Source organism: Pelophylax lessonae (assembly GCF_965119305.1).
Source record: "Pelophylax lessonae genome assembly, chromosome: 12".
NCBI lineage: Eukaryota > Metazoa > Chordata > Amphibia > Anura > Ranidae > Pelophylax > Pelophylax lessonae.
This window is the reverse complement of record NC_138779.1, coordinates 73027305-73041444: the sequence shown is the minus strand read 5'-3', so window position 1 is coordinate 73041444 and position 14140 is coordinate 73027305. Positions and strand designations below refer to the sequence as shown.

At 41.2% G+C, this 14140-nt stretch overlaps 1 protein-coding gene across 11 annotated transcripts in view; it reads left to right on the top strand.

The window, feature by feature from the left end:
• Positions 1-14140, top strand: part of AGRN (agrin) — a 704390-nt gene that overhangs the window by 646287 nt on the left and 43963 nt on the right. For all 11 annotated transcript variants that reach the window (XM_082274335.1, XM_082274327.1, XM_082274332.1 and 8 more), the window contains 2 exons: positions 1539-1650; positions 9939-10055. In XM_082274335.1, coding sequence (XP_082130461.1) covers positions 1539-1650; positions 9939-10055 — 229 coding nt within the window. The remainder of the gene's footprint in view (positions 1-1538; positions 1651-9938; positions 10056-14140) is intronic.

Sequence of the window (14140 nt, the reverse complement as noted above, 5' to 3'; positions counted from 1 at the left end):
AAGAATGCCAGGATTAGAATTGCAGATACATGACATTCTGAGCAGCAACACCCTAACGACTGCCTTTGGTGATTAAGGAAGGGAACAAAGGACCAGCCAAAACAACTGCCACATTCAATCACTAAAATTATTATAATCAAATACTCATTAGCACAAAACACCATAAGAATGCATAATAACTGTCGCACCAGATCTGAAAAGATTACTGTACCTAATAATCTTACATTATGTTCATGTAACTAACAATTCTTGAATGTAACGAGCAGCCTGACTGACGTGGGAGGGATAAAAGTGACAGTTTTTTTTTTTTTTTTTTCTTCCTGCGGTAGTTTCAAAAAGAAGTTTGGTCATAAATATAGTTTAATATGCAGACAACTGGTAGATATTTTAATTTTGAAAGGCTAGACTTGGGTGGCTAAGACGTAATGGACAGTTTGAGGGCTACAAACATGAAATCTGAACAAAGCACATATTTCTAGTGTTTACTTACCTCTCTTCAAAGCCCGAAGTGTCATTTACATCTGCTGTCTCGTTCCCCTATTATCAGCATGTGTAACTTCTGACAAGTTTTCCTGGCATCAAGAGAAAAAAGATGCCAGGGAGGAAGTACAGCACACAACCTGTTGTTGACAGCCTCAGCTCTGTTCCTGTGTGCTGTGTGAAAGATATGTCCCTTCCCGCCAATCAGCTCTCAGAGCTCTTGTACAGTGTGTAACTTCTGCTCTCCGCCCCTTGCTTTGCGTGTTTGTGAAAAATAATTTTCATAGCTGAGTTTTACAAGGATGTACAGGACAAATGGTTTCAAATAAACAGGTACAATTTACATAGAAGGATTTGTTTAATCCCCGTGTATCTCCTGAGGGTCGTCCTTTCACTGGATATAGGTAAGGGTTTACAGCCACTTTAAAAGCATTTGCAGACTTTCTTTTAGTTGTATAATCAAGGCTGCATTTTACATCATGCTGCTTGGGGCACATTTATATATTCATGCCCTTATGTACAATCTCTGGACAAGGTTTTCTTTAAGACAATACATAAATTAAACAGTGACTAGTGACAGAGGACAAGTTTCAGGTGCCGGTAAAGACGGCTGTGCAAATATACAATACAGATGGCTTCCCCAAACAATCAAGCAATATTTCTGCCCCTGCCTTTATATAGACTTATGGGCTATACACACTATACAATTGTCTTTAGGTTTTTTCCTTTAGATTTACCAAAAGCATATAATATGAGCTCAAACCTAAACACTTTCAATTTGTATGCAATCTGGCAGGCCCTTGCACTACATAAAAAAGGTAAATCTAAAGGAAATCTAACAACAAAAGTTGTATAGTGTGTATCCAGCTTAAGAACACTTTGATGAATGGCATGTGTGGATTTGATTTGCCATCATTTTTTTTTTATATATTTACCTATCTGAAAGATTAAGGTTTCCTTTTAAACCATTGTTGAAATCCAACTTCTATCTCAGTATAGTAAAAGTAACTTTGCTTATGTACCATCTAGTATTCTAACTGGGCACTTGTCTATACCAGGAATAAGGAAAAGATTCCCCTTAACACATGGGTTAGTGTCACCTTGGAGCGTAATGGACGAAAGGGTCAGATGCGTATCAATAACAAGGAACAGGTTACAGGAGAGTCACCGGTAAGTCTGTGAACGATGAAAAATGTTGTTATATGAATGTTTCTCTCCATATAATATGTGCACTTTCCTGATTTTCAGGGTTCTTTCATTGAGCTCCATTTGAGGGTATGACTCACGGGACTGACTGTGCTGCTTATAACAACCAATGATTCCAAAAGAAAATAAGATAAGATAGAGCGTGAGTGAGTTTTAATGGTAACAAGCAGTTGCTTTAGACTAGTGATGGGCAAAACACCTCCCTGTTCAGTTCGCACCAGAACATCTCGAACAGGGAAAAAGTTCTATTGAACTTGCCAACTCTATTAAAGTCTATGGGACACGAAAATGAAAAATCAAAAGTCCTAATTTTAAAGGCTTATATGCAAGTTATTGCCATAAAAAGTTTATTGGGACCTGGGTACTGCACTGGGGACATGTATCAATGCAAATTTTTTTATTTTTTTTTAAAACAAAATGTTTTTGAACGGTCATTAATTAAATGGTGCTTAAAGTGAAACAATAAAAATGAAAAATTCCTTTATCGTGCCGGGGGGGTCCCGTAATGTGCCTGTAAAGTGGCACTTCTGTATGATGTATGAACCTGCTGCAGCAATACTGACATTTCTCAAGGAAAAAAGTTATTAAAACCCACTTGCAGCTGTAATGTATGGTCAGCTCCCTGCAATACAGATAAAAAAAAATGGCATAGGGTCCCCCTCCCCAGTCCAAACCAAGCCCTTAGGGTCTGGTATGGATTTTAAGGGGAACCCCACGCTGAAATTGTAAAAAAAATGGCGTAGGGTCCCCCCCAAAAGCCAGGAAGGAGGTCATGAAAAGAAGGGGGACAAGCGAGTGCCCCCCGAACCATACCAGGCCACATGCCCTCAACATGGGGGGGGGTGCTTACTGATCCCCAGCTGGCCTGGACCTGGTATAGATTTTTTTTGGGGGGGGGGCACAATGCCGTTTTCTTTCTTAATCCTGTTATGGGGTCCCCCTTAAAAGCCATACAAGACCCAAAGGGTCCCCCAAGCTGTTTTTATCCCATTGTTTTTTAATTTACATTTACATTACTTTTTACAATTATTTTTTTAAATTCAGCTCTCAGCAGGGAAGCCTTAACAACCTATTAACTGTGCGCTTGGCGGGCAAACATCCCGCTAAGTGCCTAGAAAGTTCAGGTGTTAGACGGGTACCTGAATGGGCAAAGTTTAGGCCAAACTTATGCTCGGCCCAAACCGTTCACTCATCCCTAGTAGTGCATAAAAACTGTAATCCCTCACAGTTACTCTTGCTGGGCGCAGGAGCGAGCCCAGCTGTATAAAATTGGAAAAAAAAATTAAATTACATGCACCTGTCAAACAGGTGCAGAAAAATTGGGCCTTGGGTGTTGGTGACGCCTGAACACTGTAACCCCTCACAGTTACTCTTGCTGGGCAAGCATTTTTTTTTTTTTTTTTTAACGGTTCAGCAACTGGGGTAGCGAAATTTGCCTGGTGGTGAAATCAACAGGTGGTGTACTGCTAGCAGATTGGGTGCAAGTACCTGTGACACCCATTGCTATACCATCATCCCTCTCAGTGCAGATTTTTTAGAAGACTTGATATATAGTAGGGGTAGAGATCTCAGATGAGGAGCAAGGAGAAGTCTGCATTTTTTTATGATGTGGGTCTTTCAGGTACTGTTGCCAATGGACTGCATGGCAGGTCGTCATATGTCTTGTCAAGCATGTGGTGCCCAAACTGCTGGCGTTCTGGCCATGCCTGATCCACTTCAGACAGAGATTGCAAACAGAAATGCTGCGGTCTGCTGCACGTGTTGAAAAAAAGCCCACACCAATGAACTTTTGGAAGTCAGCGGGGAGTTAGCAGCGCCCTGAACCTGTGGAGCTTTGTGGTGTGATGCAATAGGGTGGCTGCCCTTAAGACGGTCCCTGTAGGACATCCTGTCTCATTGGAGTTGTGCCTCCTCCTCCTCCTCACCTTCCTTCTCTATTCTCTCAGGCATCCAAGTACAGTCAGTGACCTCATCCTCCCCTCCCTCCTTGTCACTGGAGAAAACTTGGCAGTATGCTGCAGCTGGAGGAACATGACTGCTAGTTTCTTGTCCGTCCTTGTCGGCCCCTCTCTCTAGGCTCACATTATTCCCTTCCTCAACCTGGGAACCAACATGGGAGCATTCAAATTGCTGTGCATCCTCCAGCATCATGTAACTGGCACTATGATCGAATAATTCAGGTGACTCCTTGGTGCATGATGGTGGCGCTACAGAAGGAGTAGCTGTGGACAAGGAGCCTGTGGAATAGGCTGCTTTGGCAGCTGCGGTGGAAGGCTAACTAGTATGAGCCTAGGTGACAGAGGATGAGGACTGCTTAGTTATCCACTCCACCAACTCTTCTGCATGTTGTGACACAATAACACGGTCAGCACCGGGAAAAAAAAGGACAAGTGTGCCCCACCTGCAGAGGATGCACCATGTCGGCGACCACCACTTTTCACTGTGGACACAGAGGCAGCTTGCCCTCTTTTAGTGGCCTGTGAGTGTCTGCCTCTCCTTTTTGGCCTTTCGGACAAAATAGGGATTTATTGGGGGGGTATTTATTGCACTACACTGTGTTACACAAGAATCAGCCCTATACTACACTGCACTGACTGCATTAAACTGTTTGAAAGCACAATCCACTAACTACCTGCCTAATTCCCACTCCTTACACACTACACAGGGCTGCCATGTAATCAGCCTTATATAGTGTGGGGCGTGGACTTAGCCCCTGAGCCATGATTGGCTAAAGGCACCCTGACTTTGACCATAATGGCTGTGAAGGGACATCGTGCTTGTGATTGGCCAAAGCATACAGGTCAGGTACATGCTTTGGCCAATCATAAGCACTTAATGCACTGAAATCGCGCAGTGCATTATGGGGAGCTCATCAGCGGGCGAACTTCCCACTGAGCGCCCGGGTGTTTGTGTGTTCAGCGATCTCCCGATGTTCGAGTTGAACGTACATTCAACTCGAACATAAAGCCCATCACTACTTTAGACTCCTTAATAACATGATTTTAAATCAGGGATGCCAAAATATGACTTAATTTAAAGGAATTGCTGAAAGAAATACAGGGAGTACCATTTCTGACCTCAGAATTGTGAGTTCCTTGGATTTAGTACTTTCCCAATCATTGACCTAGAACAAAGACTCAAATTTGTCTATATGTATGATCTTCATAATTATTTTCCATCAGTGCCTCAAACGCACCAATGTTACTAACATTTTTACAAGGTCGGCAACAAAGGTCCTAATAAAGTCTTTGCAAAGTTTCCCTTAAGCCAGGTCTCATGACACTTCATTCACATGTAGATCTGTTGTGCTTCATGGTAGACTGCACTGTGAGACTACAGTACAGCAGATGGGATGGAATACCGAGGTAACATTTCTGCCAAGCAGTGCTCAAGTCCAGGGTTAGAATCCTACCCAAGTTACTAATTGCATGAAGTTTGTATGTTCTCCAGGTGTTGGCGTAGGTTTCTTCCAAACTCCAAAACCAATGGGTGGGAGACCAAGCTGAAGCCATTTTTTTCTAAGAGGAGCTCACTATATGCTGAGGCAGTGTATGGATGGGTGTCATTTTGTTGTAGTCCTCGATGTGTTTGACAAGCCAGTATTTAACCCAACCAACACATGCAAACATTGTGGCCAGTCAGCTGAGATAACAGAGTGGGGCATTTGAGTAGTATCAATTTTATTTGGTTTTTGTTCCATGTTCTCTGTGCCGTGATGGCTACATACAACTGAATTAAAAATATAATTTACATGTGGTAATATGAGGAGGAAGGCTTTAGCATTCTTCATATGCTTTTTGTGCAGACAGTGATAAAAAAAGTAATACACTCTGCTTCCTTCAGCATCCTCCAATATCTCTGATGCCTTAAGAGAGACATACTCCTCATTGTTCCTCCAGTTGCGCTGTACTCTACATAGTGACCGCCAAGCCCAGTTCTTTGCCTTTTGTTAAGGGGCCCTGTGTGTACAAAACTCTAATTAGCCACCAAACTCGTGTTTCAGTAATTAAAGGGATGGCTTGGCAATCCTAGACTTGTTACGTTGGAATAGTAGCATGGAGGGACATTCAGTCTCCAAACAATGAAAAAAGAAATCAGAGTTATGTTTTGTATTACTGGATGCCCTACAGTACTGGGAGAACATAAGGGTATGCAGTGTTTTCAGAACTCTTTTCTTTTTTATATAATGACCTCTGCTTATTCACTAGGGCATTTTCTTTTACCCTTTTATGTGCCTCACATTTTAAAAGAGTGAATAAATCTAAATATTTATTTTGCTCTCAATGGTAAAGTAGATTCTTTTAGCCTATTTCTTGCAGTAACGTGTGCGTACTCTGTTTGCTCTTTTGTTTTTCTTTTTAAACTGTTCTATGGTAATATTACAAAAACAAATGGAGCTTTAAAGAGCAACACTGGGCAATGAGTAGAATAGTACATTGCACAGCTAGTGCTATCTGGAGATATTGGGATCCATTCACTCAGATGGATGAATTCTTTTAACCGCTTTTGTCAATTTACTTTATAATTGTCTTGTTTAAATTTCAAAAGGGCCAGTCCACCTAAAAAAATATTTGTTTTGTTTTTTGGTAAATGCTGCAGAGCTAAATCATCAATCTCATAGGACCCAGTCACCCAGTCGGTGACAGTACTGAGTGTCTGTGCATTCCTCTATTTGCAGTGAGATTGTTAATGAATGGCACCCCAAGGCACCCACACTGAAGGTCTTGCTGCAGGGCTTTCAGAGGCCACTTGGTGACAATGCTGCCCCTTGCTATCAGTTCTCTCCAGGAGACTACATTGTAGGGAGGATCATCATTCTGTTCTGACTGATCCTAGGCATGTATTATTCTATTGGACAGTCTTGATCATTCTTGATTAGACAGAGTGAGCGTGTTGACATGATTTAGAGGTAAAATCTGTCTTCATAGCTGGTATTACTGGAACTTTCAGAACACAGAGTTCAAGTAGACATGGCTACCTGCAGCCATATAGATCTGCACAGCCAGAAGTCAACCCAGTGCACAAAATCAGTGTTGCTGTAGATTCAGAAGCAGTATGCAAGCTGTAACCCTTGTGCCTATTTTAAAAGCACATTTTCATGATTGACTGGCACATCCTCCTAATTTTACACATGATGTAACAGCAGCTTCTACACAGTCTTGTTTCAAGACACATCGAACACCAGCCTGGATGTGTCATGGGATGCTGGGGTGAAATATGGGAGACAAATGACTGAACAGGCACACCTTTTAAAGGAACTGCCAGTTACTTGACATGGGAATTTGTCTTATTTTTTTGTGAAAAGCACAAATTAGAAAAGACACCTGTGTCGCAGCTTCATGGCAGACATTCCCTACTCTGCATAGCAGGACATATGCAAGGTAATTATAAAGAAGCTTTAAAGTAAAAACAAAGAAAAAGATCATGTGCCTTGTATTCATTTTGTGCTCCATCAATGTCTGGGTAGCCTCAGTCAGCTCTACCTGGCAGCTTTAGGGAATGTAAAAGCAAGCAAGCTTATGGACATAAACTTTTATGCTGCGTTCATACTAATGATATAAAATATGTAAGGCAATCCTCCTGCTTGCATTGTAAGGGAAACCTGTCACATGGCTGTATTCCTGCCTCTGCAGTCGTTTCCTCTGATGTCTGAGCATCATACTAGCTCTGGATCAAATATGTTACTTATAAAAGATTAATGTAAACCTGTCAAGGGCAACACCTTGGACTATGACCCTTTACTGTGTAGTATGAAGGTCTATGGGAGCATCCCCTTTATATCTAATCAGGTAGACCCTCATACTTCATATGATGCTGGTAAATCAGCAGGAGACTGTTCAATCAGCTTGTCATTTTTCGTCTATAGATAAACATTCCTAGTAGCCAAGCCTCTGTAAAAAAAAAAAAAAATGTAATCAAACATTTGCTGCCATGCTCTCCCATGGTTCTAGTAAACAGGCATTAAAAGCGATTGTAAGATTCAGCCACGATTTGGCTATTTTGTAGAAAAACAGTTGGAAAGAGATAATCAATGGCGTTTTCTCCTAGCCTAATCGCAGGGAAAAGCTGTACACTTCATCAAAGCCACATCGCTTCCTTTGTGTAAGGCCACAAATCTCTATACTATTGACAGCCATTGACAGTGAGCTGTTCATTTTATTGTGCATTATGTCCATACCCAGTACAGCCGCCCGCCTGACTGGGGTGAAAGTGATCTGTGGGAAACAAAGTGAAGACTTCCAATAAAGACATTAAAAAAAAAGAAGCGCATTTTAATTGACTTAAAATCACTTAAGAGAGAGAAAAGAGAACACATCCGAATAGCAAATAGTACTTGGCTTAATGCCATACAATTAAAAGCAAGCCGTCTGTATTGTTTGTGTGAGTTAAGCAGTTGTCTTACACTACTAACATGGACTGATGCTTTAATTGCTGCCTAGCACTCTGTAGGGATTGGCGCTGTTCTAAAGCTTGCTGAAAAACTTTGAATTGTGGATGGATGACGTCTGCCACTCTGCATGCTAAAGCTTTTTACAATCACTGATGACTTGTTTTCTCCCTCTTTTCCTCCTTCTCTCTCTCTCTCTGCTATTGTTGCATACTGTCTGGATTTCAGAAATCCCGTAAGGTAAAGATAAGCACATGTATTTCATCCCATATATCATGTGAGCACATTGTTCCAACCATTCCACTAATCACCTTTAGGGCTCTTTCACACTTATATCCAGATGTGTTCTTAGTGTGCGTTTTTCCCTGCACTGCATTTAACTCATTGGGGTATTTGTATACATTTTTTAACATATGAATTACTCAGGCCACCTCCTACTTTTTGCACACAGCTATATGTGATAAGCCACAAGATACAAACAGTTGCAGATAAACTGTAATAAACAGAGTTTTAAACAAAAACATACATACAAATATGTATTGTTGGGAACCATATCATTGAAAACATGGAAAACGCACCTATAGCACACCTACATTGCAGTGTGAATGGGCAATTAGAGTAGAGTAGATGCCCGCTTGGTGTCCATTTCTCTCTTTCCCTTCAAAATATTTTTCTGCTTCACTTGCTTTCACCATACTGAGACTAGATCTGTCTGTTTGCAGGAATTTTCCAATAATGTAGCCATCCATCGCCATAATTCCCACAGCATTGAGTACTAATTAGTGTAGATCAGGGATCTCCAAACTACAGCCCTCCAGCTGTTGCAGAACTACAAGTCCCATCAGGCATTGTAAAACTCTGACATACACAGACATGTCTAGGCATGATGGGAATTGTAGTTTCTGAACAACTGGAGGGCCATAGTTTGGAGACCCCTGGTGTAGATCTTTAATCGATGGGAGGGGGTATAAAAAAATAGCTGCTTGTAGTCGTTTCAGTAGATTGTTAAGGAGAACTACAGGCAAAGTAAACAATAATAAACATGGATTTTCATATGAAAAAATAAAGTTCAATATTATTTTGGACCTGAACAACAAAATGATAACCGTTTCAGACAACAATCTATGGCTCTGGACACGAGTTTTTGTAATTACACTGCAGTGGTTCCTCTCACCATTCCCCTTTTGGCATCTGTAAACTGCTGTGTAACATTCATTATAATACTACTGCCACTTATGAAAGTGGATCAACACAGTGTGTGTGTTGTGTATTAATAGGTTTACAAGTACGGTACTTTTTTATTTTGACTGTCGCTCTCCTTTAGTGTTGCTTTTAACAATTGGCTTTAAAAAGATGCAAATGGATCTGTAAAACTGATAAAGTTTGTAATGGGATTGCGCATCCCTGTGAAAATCAGTGACCTGCAGGAGGAAATCATCATATGCACATTTGTATAAAGTTTTTACAAGTACTGCAATCTAAACGAATCCAGCAGAGGGAGCTAGAGATGCACTAAATCACGAAACTGATTGCTTTTTGCATTGCCTTTAAGGCCGAGACTGCAAGCGTTTCTTTCATGGAGTGTACATTATAAATACATGGAACTGTGCTTTATTGACTTCCTTTCCTACAGAAAGAAAGAAAGGTACTATAACACAGGCACTTCGGTATATTTCTAGCAAGGAGGCAGGCGACCATAATTTAGGAGAGTGAGAGAGTTGCGGAAATGACAAAATAAAGCTTAGCTTAGGAAATATAGTAAGTTAGTGGGACATCAGTAAATTTGTGAGCAAACTGCCATCATATGTAAACGTTGCCAATTTTATTCTTTTTTTTTTTTAATGCCACTTATCTCTTCCCCCAGACACCGCACAATGCTCTGAACCTGAAGGAGTCTCTCTATGTTGGAGGAGCACCAGACTTCAGCAAGCTAGCTCGAGCTGCTGCAATATCTACCAGCTTTGAAGGATCAATCCAGAAGGTAAAGTGATCATTGGCAGTAAAAATGATTCATCACAAACTGGTCCATGGTCATGTTTCGATCAGTATTATAAGGTGTTATACTTACAACAAGCACCGATAACATGTTGCAGTCACCTCTCATGTTTCACTTGCTTGCTGTTTATATTGCTTTGTAGATTCTGTTTCTAGTGTCTGATAACTTCAATCACCACTTGGAATAAACCCACCTATAGTACATACTGTGTTTTCAGCAAAAACACACTGATAGGCTTGTATTGCGGGACAAGACCAGTAAAGTGCAATCACTATGCAGATTATGGATCTTTTTTTTTTTAGTCATTAAGCTATTCAAAAAACAAATTGTTTCCCCCATTGATAGACATGAGGTGGATGGAGGAATCCTCCCCTCTGCTGTCAGAATACACTGTTTAGAGGCTGCAGCCAATATGCTGTAACCCCGCTGATCGACACAATTTTTCAACAGTCCCATTTGACAGAAGTCAATTGGGAACGGACATAGATGGATTGAAATTCAAATTTCGATCCATCTGTTGTCAGCCTGCACATACAGAAATTCAAACAAAAGCCAGACCTAAAGGCTTAGTTCACCTTTCCAAAAAAAGAAAAAACCCACCTGTGCAGGTAAGGGGCAATTGTAAATGAAAAATAACTATACAGTCTTGATTAAAGTTGAGTAATGTCCATAATGTGGATGTAGGCCATTTATGTACCTCCAAGAGCCTAGCCAGAAACATCTAAGAAATGGTGTCCCCTTATCCTGCCTTATTGCTAGGACATTGCTGAGATGATTCATGTGGTTGCTGCTTGCCCCCACCATCATGGGAGCAAGCCCTCACCTATTCAGATACTTGTGCATGCATGCTTCCTCTACCCTGGTAGCTCTGAGTTCAGAACTTCTGCAACAGAGGAGACAGCAAATAGGGATTTGAAGCTGAGAGATCTTGTGCCTGTAATAGTGGGGGTGAACAGTAACAGCAGTGAGACACTTCCTAGCAACAAGGCAGGATGGGGGAATGCCATCTCTGAGAGTTTGTTGCTTAAGGAAGCCTGCATAGCACAGAATAAGTAATAGTCTTTTTTCTGTAGAACCAGCAATTATTTATCGTTTACAGCATCCCTTTTTCCACCTTTTTACCCCAGAGGAACCCTCAAAATTATTTTTAGGTCTTGGGGAACCCCTGATAGGATTAATAAAGCGTCATTGGTAAAATGTCCCTTACATTGGTAGGAGTAAGTGGGAAGAATGCCCTCCCGCTACAGGGCTTGTCAGAATCACCCTTGCAGACATGCTGCTGGGGAGAAGGGCTGTAAAGATAGGGATGCAGGAAATTTGGCTCAGCTTCTACTGTAGATTACCTAGCATTTGTGATCAATCATGACTAACTGCAGAAAGACAAATACTGTAGGCACTGAGGCTAATACACATGTAGCGCCCTCCCCAACCTCCAGCAGCCTGGCGGTGACCCCCAGGGACAGGGAGGGCAGACATTCCTCCTCAGGGTGCAGATTACTAGGCATGGGTGGTGAACAAGATAGAAAGATGGGCGCCAGTCACTTTTATGCTTAAATAAGGAGAAGTTTATTTCTCACAACAGGAACAAAAATGGGAGAGAGGGGTAGGGCATAGGACACTCTTAGTGAAAAATGGCAGATTGGTAGACTCCTTAGACAAAAATGTAGAATAGGCAGACAGCAGAACAGAAAAAGAGCCTTTAAGCGATGGACTGACCTGGGAGGCAACTCCTCTCCGATGGACTGACCTGGGAGGCAACTCCTCTCCCCTGGGTCCAGTCTCCTGTAGCAATCTGTAGCATAAGATGTGGACTGACCTGGAAGGCAACACATCTCCCCTAGGTCCAGGCTCCTATCGCAAAAGTATGCAACTCACAGAAGGTGCAGGAATTCTGTGTGGATGATTCCATTTTGATGCTTTCTCAGGCTCCCCAACACATGGCAGAGTCACCTCTGGTACTTCATCTCAGGTCTCTACCCTTCCCTTCATGCTTCCAAGCAGTGTGCAGGCTCTCCCTTACAGATCCCCGAGCACATGGTTAGGCCTTAGACTTCAGCAGCAGCTATTCCTCACACATCAGTAAGAGACAGATCACCTGACTTCCTCCAAATAAATAGCCTCTTCCAGCATGCTCGCTAGCAGTGTGATTGGCTGAGAGAAACATACATATTCATAACCTGACTGATTGTAATTCATCACACTAATGCCAAAGGTAGCAGTGCCACCTAATGACAGAAAGGAGAACTACAGCCAAACCAGGATTAGGAGGGAAATCCAATGACCACAAGACTATAAAAAAAGCTACCACCTAGTACAACTAAATTTACAAGCAACCCTGCTTAGGAAAAGGGTGCTACACACAGAAACAGCTGATGGTGTTTGGACCCTTTAGCTGGTTTCATACACAAGAAAACAATTTGGTTATTCAGTGAGGCAAGGAGGAGAGTAAAGCAAATAAACGCAAGATGCCTATGGACACAAGATGTTGGATGCTGTTGGCAGGATTGGACCAACAATCTGATGTTTAGGTGTAAGGCAGATGATTGTCACCAAAGCAGCCTCTGGTAGAAAGTCTACTGGGCAGGTTAGAAAATCTGCCTCCATTGCTGTTGTCCTCACCCTATGTAAAATATACCAACACATTTACATTTGCTTTTTCTCTGCATGGATATGAACAGGAAAGTTTGTCTATGAAGGGCCCCATTTTCAGGAATAGTAGCCAGTATTGGATCCAATTTTCTATCTTTGGCTGTTGGGCACCCCCTTTTCTTTCACAGATCTGCCTTTAGTAACATCTGATTGTTTGTTATGGTCTACTAAACTTTGTACATTGCTCTTTTTATTACATCTCTGAAAAAGCCTAAAGTGGTTATAAAGGCTGGGATGTTTTTTTTTTGTACCTTAATGCATTCTCTGCATTAAGTTAAAAAATCTTCTATTGTCAGCTCTTCTTGATCCAGCACCATACCCGAGAGCAGTGGCATTGCTCTCTCTCTCCCGCCCGATTGGACTCATTGAGAGCAGTGAGCGCCATTGGCTCTTGCTGCTGTCAATCAAATCCAGTGAGAGCGGGGGCTTGGGATCGAGCCTACAAGTTTAAAAAAAAAAAAAAAAAAACTTTACAATCACTTAAAAGAAGCATTAAACCCAACATTTGCAGCTTATCAATACGTAGATGTGGCTGCATGCGTTTACTTTTTAGTTATTTTATACCTCTACTTTTACCTGGTTATCTAGCCAGTAAGTCTCTTATTTTTTAACTTTGTTTAATGGGCCAAGTTGTCCACCAAAAGTGGTAGTTAGAGGGTTTTTTACTCATTTATGTAAAACCTTTATCCAAAAAGGAACAAAAAACTGTTTGCTGTAACTGATTACAAAGTGTGAGCTGGAGCTTGGCATTAACCTATTAGTCAAGTCCATTTAAATTTGCTAGTCTAGCACTCCACTCCACCAAGACGGGTGATGCTGCTGTCCAAAGCTGTCTCCTTTGCTCTTCCATTTAGAGTGGAGACACGCTAAGACAAGAAGTGTGTTACTACCCAGATCACCAGATGAAAAATAATGGGAAAAAGCTTAAAAAATGAAACTAATGCAGCCACTACATTTCAGGATTGATAAACTGCAATATATTAAATTGTTTAACTTGGATTTAATACTGCTTTAAATGAGTTTAAACTTCACATGGAATATGAATGTTATGTAAATCATGATCTGTGCTCACTTCAGTTTAATCTCTCTGTCACTCAGTGATAAATATAAGAAAATTGCTGCTGACAGTCAGTATTTTGCTTATTGCAGTGACCCTGCTGGTACTGAAGTTACAGATTATGATTCCTCAGTCAGCCGTTAATTAGCTGTTCATTTATTCCTGTTGATTTCTCTTTCTTCCTCTTTGGGCCTATTTATTAACAAAAAATATTTATTTTCTTATAGGCTGATTTCAATTGAAAGGGAACATGACATGTTTTATTATTAAAAAAGCTACGCATTTTTCCTGTAGGACAGGTTTACAGGATTCAATCTTAAAGCAGTAATAAACCCAAAAGCAAACATTTATTAAATTGCGCTTA